General features: G+C 32.4%; 2 protein-coding genes across 2 annotated transcripts in view; both read left to right on the forward strand.

Moving 5' to 3' along the window:
* LOC112706669 (uncharacterized) overlaps positions 1–1,707 on the forward strand; it is a 4,037-nt gene extending 2,330 nt beyond the window's left edge. The window contains exons 10-15 of the mRNA XM_025758091.3: positions 180–220; positions 330–419; positions 499–603; positions 750–887; positions 1,120–1,229; positions 1,328–1,707. Coding sequence (XP_025613876.1) covers positions 180–220; positions 330–419; positions 499–603; positions 750–887; positions 1,120–1,229; positions 1,328–1,403 — 560 coding nt within the window. The 3' untranslated portion in view covers positions 1,404–1,707. The remainder of the gene's footprint in view (positions 1–179; positions 221–329; positions 420–498; positions 604–749; positions 888–1,119; positions 1,230–1,327) is intronic.
* Positions 1,708–9,237: 7,530 nt separating this feature from the next.
* LOC112705158 (uncharacterized) lies at positions 9,238–10,113 on the forward strand. The gene is made up of 2 exons (XM_025756011.1): positions 9,238–9,469; positions 9,569–10,113. The coding sequence occupies exons 1-2, from the start codon at positions 9,238–9,240 to the stop codon at positions 10,111–10,113; spliced, it is 777 nt and encodes a 258-aa protein (XP_025611796.1).

Below are 10,113 nucleotides of genomic sequence, written 5' to 3' on the forward strand. Positions count from 1 at the left end.
ATATTCATAGCCCATGATTGTTTCGTTTCAACTATTCTTTGTACAAATGACTGCATATTTACTAGCGAGAATTTCTATGGACTCAACATTTGGTTCTGATTCTCACATTTGAGTTGACATTTCATCTAGTAGATTTGATGCACTATAACATGTCATTGACCCTGGCTTGTGCAATGCAGAAGTCTCAGATAAAGTAGTAGCTAACAAGCCATTATCTATGGTGAGATAAACTTCTTTATCATGGATTATTCAGTGAATTAATTTCTTGACATCTGTGAGCTGATTTGAGTTAGTTTGGTCTAATGTTGTTTCAATTTCCGGTGTATCAGGAAGACAAGCAAAAACTTGAAAGGCAGTTGCATGATATGGCATTAGCCATTGAAAGGTTGGAAAGCAGTAGGCAGAAACTTCTACTGGAGGTATATCTACATTTTATTAGGTACTTTGCTTTCTATATTCCATTTTGTCTCGCTATTGTTTTGAACATCATGTTGGCAGATTGATTCTCAATCCACTGAAATAGAGAGACTTTTTGAGGAGAATTCTAATCTCTCAAATTCATATCAAGAGGCAGTTGGAGCTGCAGTGAGATGGGAAAACCAGGTAACAATCTGCCCTGTTTTGTGTCATGTTTAATTTTTAGATCGTTTTTTGGGGGGTTTCTGATTTTACAAACAAATATGATAGTTTCAGGCTGTAAAGAATTTTGCTTCTTTGGGTAAATTGTCTGCTGACATGTGATGATGCAGGTACTGGAGTGTCTTAAGCAAAATGAAGAGCTTCGTGGGATTCTAGATAAATTAAGAATGGAACAGGCTACGAGCTTCCAGGACAAGGCTCATGAGATTAGTTCCTCGGCAACCACGGCTGAGATGGCATCTGTGAAGGTAAAGTACTTGCCTTCTGCTTAGCATATTTGTCCCTTACTCTGTGTTGTCTCTTCATGTTGGCTTGATGGGTCCCATGTGTTACACATCCGATGTCTAAATAAACTGCCACATTAGATCTTAAGGACAGTCTGATTTTTTCTTATGGAAAACTTGTTGAGATCTCTCTCTGCTGCTTTGACAATTTGTCATCCACACATTATTCTTTTGCACCTTTTTGTTCATGTGGCAGGGTGCACTTGTAAAAGAACAGAGTAGAGCAGAGGCACTATCAGCAGAAGTCATGCGGCTTTCTGCACAACTCGAACAAGTCAAACAAGCATACGATGGCATTACACGCTTGTAAAGTTCTATCCATATTTTCTCTCTATGATGCCCACACTTGTTCACTCTGGTATTAAGTTTATTGCATCAAAGTTAATGTAATTGATATGTTGCAGCTATGGGCCAGTTCTTCGCAACATTCAAAGCAATCTTGTGAAAATGAAGCAAGACAGATCGTTGGCTGTACAGTGATGGCAATGAGGAGTTACGGGATGATAATATACTATTGCATTTGTGAAGCGATGCCTTGAAGACGTGTATTTGTATGGTTGACATATTCTTGTTATTTTTTTTCACCATCATTAATATTTAGTTTAATAGAAAAGAAGCAAGATGGTTTCAATATGAGCAATTTTGTTATACACTCAGCATGTGAAGCCTTTGTTAAACTCAAACATGAATTTGCAGAACACTAGAAGTCTAGAACGCCCATTCTTTGTACCATTTCAATTTGTATAGTAGAATCAAAGCACTATCACTTTCTTGAGTAGAACAATTAATTCTCATGAATTAAATCTGGGGGCGTTTCGATTTGGATTTCAGCAGATATCAATAGTTCAATATACACACAACACATTTTTTATATAAATAATACTAACCTTCTACCGTACGACTCATCGTTTCTGCATATTAATTACTATTCTTAAAAGTTAGAATAACCATTATTTGAAAACCCGGTGCACTTAGTATAGAGACCAATTTGGCATTATAAATAATACTTTTTTTTATACTATTTTGATATATAAATTTCCTTGATTCTTTTTCTTTATTATAAGATTCAGTGGTTCTTTATCGTCATATAGAGACCAATATCGCGTCATCAATCATAGCTTTTTCTGTTATATTTTTTTTATATATATATATATATATATATATATATATATATATATATACACACACGCAGAATTTCTTGATTCTTTAAGCAACCGAAGTATTAAACCCATGAAATAAAATAACGTGGGTTAAGTCATAAAAAATGCACTCAAATTAATTTAGAACTGATAAAAATGTTTTTAAAATTTGTTATTAACAAAAATATTTTCAAATAATTTAAAAATATACCAAAAATATTCAGTTGTGATTAGACCTATTTCATTAACAAAAATATTTTTTTGCACTTTACACATTACCCTTTTCTTTTAACATAAAACATCTCAATTCATGAATAAGTATTTTTGTCTTATTTTTAAATAATTTAATAATATTTTTGTCCGATAATAAAATTTAAAAATATTTTTACCGACAATGAAATAATTCAGGTTTATCTTTTTGTGGTTTACCCAAATAATGCATCATCTCAATCTTGCAAGCATATGTATTTATTTATTATGGTTTGCATTGATTAAAAATTAAGCCAAAATGGATTTTTACCTGCCTCGTTAGAAACAGGCATCGAATCTCTGTAAAATATTAGGACCACCATGTAAAAGAAGACTCTCAAATTAAAGCAATATTTCTGTAGCATATACACTTTTTTTGGGGTAAGACCCCGAGGTTAAATAGTATTATTCCAATCCTATTTATAACTATTATGATGGTTATTAGAAAAATGGTAGATTTATAATAGATACACGATAAAAAAAAATTTACACAGGAAATTCACCTATAAAATTTTATTCCCTCTCCTTACGATTAGGTACTACTTACTTAATTTTCTGCCATATGCCTGTCTTTCCCATTTTTTCTGTTTATTACAAATTTAGAAAGGTAAATTATACTAATACCATACTTTTTTATTCATAGAAGTATATATTATACTAAGCTAAAGATTTTATTTTTGACTTTTTTTCTTGTAAGACATAATATATTTTAATTATTTTTAAATTTTAAGCAGGCTTTCACTTATTAAGAAAAATAAAAAGATTGACCTTATTACCGAATAATAAACGATTGTTTATTGATGTTTTAGATAACAGTGCTAAGTATCACTTTTAAATAGTTGAAGAAACTAAAAATCTTTTCAAAAGATATATGACAAAAAAATTAATATAAATTAAAACAAAATTAATTTATTTATTCCAATCAAATTAAATAATTAATATGATTGATGAGTTATAGGTAACGTAGTCAAATAAAATATTAAATAATTTAATATTCATTTCAATCAAAATACATAAGACAAAAAATTAATGATAATTAAAATAAAATTAATTAATTTATTTCAGTCAAATTAAATATTAAAAATATAATATTTATCTCAATAAATAATTAATTATATTTAAATTATATCAAAAAAAATAAAATTCTATGTTATATGTTATTATTTAAATTATTGTTTTAGTGGTTTAATTTATTAGTTAAAATTTTAAAAATTAATTATATTTTACAATAACAAATTTTAATTATAAAAGTTATTTTTATATTATGTATATTTTGTCTCAATGGACAAATTTTTTTAAATCCCATGTCAATTATGTTATTAATCGAAAGAATACGATTTTAATAATATAGAATGGATATATAAATAGATTAGACCTATGAATGCATGCCTTTATTTGCTAAGAGAGCAAAATTCAATCAATGTCCGTTTATTCCGGGTGACTTTTTCGACCATGAAAAGCAAAAACATAAAAAAAAAATAATTAAAACAATTATAGTACCTATCAATCATTCTCATTAGCCATCCTTGATCGTTCTGCTATAAAAGAAAAAAAAATTAACAGCAAATGTAAGCTGGCAGTGTGGTCTACTTTATTTCTTTTCTGTTTCTCTTATATATACTCCTTAATACTTCATCACTTAGCTTCTTACTTGTGTCGTCAACCATGAAGTTCAATGGCTTTTGTTTCTGCATCAGAGGCCCAAAGAATAAGGAAAACGAGGTGGAAGATGATGCTGACAAGGGAAACATCATCAAAGGTGGTGAAGCTTCAAAAACAGACGCAGCTCAGGGAGATGCTGCTGCGGTGACCGTGGCTGCCGACGGTGGTGGTGGTGACGGAAATGGCCATGGCCATGGCCATGGTGGTGAATCTGGTGCTAGCTGATTTCATTTATATAGATAGAGTAATGGTGAAACTCAACTTATTATTATTACATGCGTTTATAAGTTTTTTATTTAATACAAAAGGTTATGTTGTCTTTATGTGAAATTGTTAATTGAAAATTGTTAAATGATTTAATATATTTGAGTAAATTATTATCTAACGACTCTCAATTATCAATTTCACACGAAGAAAACTAATGCATGTGAGTTTTTACTTTTAGTTAATGTACGGTTATGTTTTATTTGCTCTACCGTTTTGTATTTGAATCTTTATTTTTAGTCCTATATATGTTTTTCAAGTTTTATCTATAATGCTTGATCGCTTCACTTGACTTTGTTTTCCATGGCATGACTCAAGATCGTGAATCATAGAACATTTTTATATGGTTTGATATCAGATTCAATTATTGTGGAAACTGAAATTTTGTTCATAATGGTTATCTGTAACTCTTGTACCACTGCGAAGGATTATCTTAAAGTAACATTTAACTATAAGTTAAAGAATTATTCTCTCAGATTAAGCGAAGGACATACCTTAGATAATTAAGGAGCGGATACATTTTTAATGGATAAAAATATTTTAACCGTTTATAATTATGCATAGTTAATTCAAGAAAATAATTAAAGATAGTTCTGTGATTCTGTCTATCAACTATAAAAAACTGTGTATCTAGTTATATAAGGCCGGTAGCATTGCCTTTTTTTTTACTATTATTATTGTCGAAAAGAAAAGAAACAAATAAAATAACCAAAAAGTGATTACCATGTATTCATAACACGCAGCGGAAGAAAAGAAGGTAATCCTAAAGATCTATTTTTTTTGTGCTTAAATTTTATTCCAATAATAAAGAATATATAGATTAGATCTAAATACCTGAGTACGCTAGTAAAAAATCTTTTTTCTCCTTCGATGGTACGAAGACGCTATGTGTATCCACACTAAGATCAACCTTTGCTGTCAACTCCTTGACCAATGGACATCTGATCTAAATTGAGAAACCTCTTGCAACTCTTTGCACGTCATAAAATTCTTCTCCAAGAATTAGGCTCACATACATTTATGTGCGTAGAGGTAAAGGAATAAAACTCTTGTTATTCTCTCTTGTGACTTTCCTGTACTCTTGACGTACATATATATAGTATGAGATTTGTTACTGATTTTAAATTTGATTCTCAATTCAAATTTAAATCATATCTTGAAATTCCAAATTCGAATCATTCTAATTTTATGAATCATATCATAACTCAATTTGAAAACAGAATCAGTTAGGATCTCATCCAAATTCAGAAATAGAATAACTAATTATTCTCAAATCTCATTTAATGTTCTCAATTATCATACTATTATTATATTCTTGGTGCTAGCAAAGAATATAATAATATTCCATTTGAATTAATATAATTATTTATTTGATCAAATCAAAATAATAATTAAATAATTCTATAACAAAGGTTAGAACACTCGTTAGTGTGTGACCCTATAGGTTCAATACTAAGCGAGTAGTAAATTAGTCGTACTAAATTTACTAATCAAGGTTGACGTCTAGCAACACTCCACAACGACCCGATAGTATGAAGTAATATATTTTTACTAAGAACCTCAGAAGAACAAAGTACAATTCCTTCCATCTTTTCAGCTCTTGGTTAACCTTTAGAGTATGGTTTAATTGTCAAACTCTAACTTGTTACCTTTATTATAATGAACTGTGAATGACCTAAGAAAGCATTTCTTCATTCATTCAATCCCCTTGGCCAAGGTTTTATTCCTCTCAGTCATTATAATCATAGAGCTCAAACTCTTTACCGAGAGTTGACGGATTTCTTATTGACTAATCATTAATTCTACAAGTATTTAAATCATACCCAATATCCATTCAACTAGCACCCTAGGGTATTAGGTGTCCGGAATCAAAGTATGATAAATACATTGTTAATTACTATGACATTCGCAGTTCAAAGGAAACTCTATTACTATGTTCATCTTGAGAATATCCTACTGACAAATATGCGGTAATTATAACCATTAGGAATTCTCAAAGTGAGTCAGTTCAATGGTCATATCTCTATATGCACCATTTATATATATAATTTAATAAATGAGATCTATTAATCTTCATCCAATGAAAACCATTATATATATATATATATATATATATATATATATATATATATATATATATATATATATTGGTCTTTTCGGATTATTAATGTCCTTTTTAATAATCCTATGACTAAGAACAATTTAGATTAAATTATAAAAGATTTATCTCTCAATATTATGATCACTATCACAATGATAAATATCTAAATTTAATCAAAGACCTTATTATATTAACATTTTAATATAATAATAATAATAAATTATTTAACACATGATTGATTGGATTGTGGTCATACTCCTTATTCCCAACAAAAAGAACTATCGAATGTAATTAAATTTCAATGCATATGTACAACCATTTCTTTTTCTAAACATATGATTAAATGACACGTTTCAATATTTCTCAAGCAACGACTAAATGGTTGCAACAAGAAGGGAAGCTGTATGAGAGTTGTTCAAATCGCTTTAACAGAAGTCCAAAACAATTTTGGATTGGATCTTGCTAGGGATACAATGGACTGTTTGTACAATGTATACAGTACTAGGGATAATAAACATCTTCCCAACATTTTGCCAAAATATTAAATTGATTCTTGACTTTTCGAATCTAGCGCTCTAATATCATGTCATGATACCACTCATCTCAAAAGATTCAGCTGATGAAAAAAAGTAATACTAATAATTATATTTCTAATACTCCATAAACCTCTATTGTACACATTGTACAAGTATTCAATTGATTTCTCATACTTTCCCTTTTGGATTACTTCAACTTATATATTTTCATGTCTTCTTTGGGGTGTAATTATAAACTCAAAGAAAATATCCCAAAATTCAGTTTCCAAATTTGCACTAAAAATTTTAATAAAAATTTTTTGGCAATCTTAAATTACTAATAGAGTCATTTGTGTTGATCCTGAACCAAAATTCTGGTGAGGACGCCGAGCTATGTGGATAATAGAAAAATTCGGCCAGCTGACATTGTCCAAATTAAGCTAAAAATATGTGCAAAATTTAGTTGTATGGTAAAAATTTGATTTTAATACATTGTTAGTATAAAATAATTTTATATGTATATTAAATTATATAATATTACATTAATAAAAAAATATATTTTATATTAATTACCTAAATAATTATATAAAATATTTTATGTCTTTGGAATATTAAAACAAATTTTTTTAACGAATCTAATAAATTTAATATGTTTACTATGCATTTAATTGAAAAGCGTCAATGTATTTATAATACAGAGGAGTGCTAGGACCAATAACTTTTGTGATTTTTAGCCATTAAATAGTTATTAATGATATTTTTAATGGTGTGAGATTTCATCCAATAGTGTAAGATTACTCATTTTCGTTTTGCTAGTTACATACTGGCCAGAATTTAATAAAGTTGCTGGCCCCTAAACTTTTTCTATAATATATTCTCTTATATCCAAAAGTATGTTCTGCTTTTTATTGAAATAAATAAAGAAAAAAGATTAATTCTCTAAATACGCACGGCTGCAAATAATCTCCAAAATGCGCAGCTCCATCTCAGATCCATCACCCATGAAGTGGATATATACTCCACCTCAGCTATGGTGCCCACGAAATGGGCCAGGTTTCCGTTACCTGGATAGCGCCCACGAAATGGGCGTTTCATGCCCGGCGTTCGCGAATTGGGCCATGACGATGGTGGTACACGCGAAATGGAACCAGATGGATAAGACTAGCGGACCAGACACGAAATGGACCTAAAGCAGTTGTACTCCACACGAAATGGAGCCTAGATTTTGCTATATAAAGGGCTGTGGTAGGCAGCTTGCAACCATGGTTGGAAATAATTGTTGCGCCACAGAGAAATTAATCTCCAACAACTCTCTCCCATCTCCATCTCTTCCCCTTCATCCCTTCTTTGTAAAATACTGAAGTTAGTATTTTGTTGTTCCTATGGCTATCGAAAATGTCTACGTTATCGTATATCCTAATGGAGAAATTTCTCTTACATTTGAAGGTATTACATTTGGACGATCCACTGTGGATAATGATCCTGCCGCAAACATCGTTGTAAGAGCTAAAGAATGTGATCCTCATGAATACCAGTATGGTCGGAAAGAAGAAAATCACGAAGTTGACTTAGAGAATGCCAGTTGCAGTCGCCAACTCATTTGTGTATTAAAAAATGCAGATTAAATCTGACCAACAAATTTCGATGATGTTTTCTTATCATCAGAGCATTGGAAGTATATACTCATTGGAGCTATGTGTGTGTCTCCATGATGTTGGTGGAAGCTCCTCTAGTTCCAATAATCTGGTGCAACCTGGAAATTTCCATGCCGCCGATTTGATGCCATTCCAGGAGATTGTTAGAGCTCCGAGTCCCACCTTCAATGCCTTTGTGATGCACGAACAAACTGCAGGAAATCGTTGTGCACGTTCCTCCCCTTCTAACCAAGTTGCATCCCTAGAAGGTATTGTTGACGGGTTGGCAGACACTTCCGACAAAGATGAGATCGAAGATGATAGTGGTGAAGAAGCAGAAGTGGTTCCTGAAACCCAACCCGTTTACCGCGAGAAGGATCTTCCAAGTCGTGTCGAATTGGTTGGTGGATCTAGCGGCACTCCAGGCCACTATCTGTCTTTAAATCTCGTGGCAATGGATTCGACCACCACTGAAGACACACCGAGCAACTATGCTTTGTCCGGTGAGATGGAGCTGTAGGTTGGTTTGAAATTTCTCAATAGAGAAACTGCTATACTTGCCGTGAAAAACTACAGCATTCGTAGAAGTGCAAAACACTGGTGGTAGAGTCAGATCAAACTTGGTATGTATGTTGATGTAAGCAGTTTGGGGACCAATGTCATTGGAAGGTTCGAGTTTCGAAGACAAGGGCATCCAGATTTTGGGTGATTCAAAAATACGAAGGGCCTCACAATTGTTTGGCAAGCTCGATGTCGCAAGATCATGCTCAACTTGATAGCAAAGTCATCTGCCACCGTATATATCCCATGGTACAAGCGAATGCTACTATTTGCATAAAGGTATTGCAAGGTTCCGTCGAGTCAGCATACGGGTACAAGGTTTCTTACAAGAAGGTTTGGCATGCAAAGCAGAAGGCAATTGCCAAAATTTATGGTGATCGGGAGGAGTCATACGACCAGCTCGAAGATATTTCAACGCACTGCAAGCTTTCATTCCAGCTAACCTTGTGAATTGAAAGTTATGTTAATTTATAAGTTGGAGTCCTTACAGCATGGTTTTAATTAAGTGTAGTTGTATCAGGTACAATTGTTGACCTCCAAACGCGTCCGAACTATGTTGGCAACACGTTGGACCGGCACAGTGTCATATTTCATCAGGTTTTTTGGTCATTTCCGTCCTGTGTTGAAGCCTTCAAGCACTGCGTGCCCCTTGTATCAGTGGTCGGAATACACTTGTATGGCAAATACGCAAGGACCTTGTTGATGGGTATAGCGCAGGATGGGAATAACAACATCCTACCCATTGCTTTTGCAATTGTCAAAAGGGAGAATACTGATTCGTGGTTCTTTTTCCTATCGAATCTAAAGAGACATGTAACGACTCAACCAAGGATACTACTTATCTCTGATCGGCATGCAGCAATAAAGGCTGCTTTAGAGCGGGCTGGGTGTGGATGGAAACACAATGTGTACTATGTGAGACATATTGCCTCTAACTTTGCAACAAGTTTCAAGAGCAAGGAAGCAAAAAGGCACCTAGTCAACGCGGCGTATTCTAAGACACAAGAGCTGGCACAGTACTACATTGAGTTAATTAGCAGCGAGGATACGGTCACATCTCCATGA

The sequence above is a fragment of the Arachis hypogaea genome, chromosome 8 (genome assembly GCF_003086295.3).
Source record: "Arachis hypogaea cultivar Tifrunner chromosome 8, arahy.Tifrunner.gnm2.J5K5, whole genome shotgun sequence".
In the NCBI taxonomy this organism is placed as follows: Eukaryota; Viridiplantae; Streptophyta; class Magnoliopsida; order Fabales; family Fabaceae; genus Arachis; species Arachis hypogaea.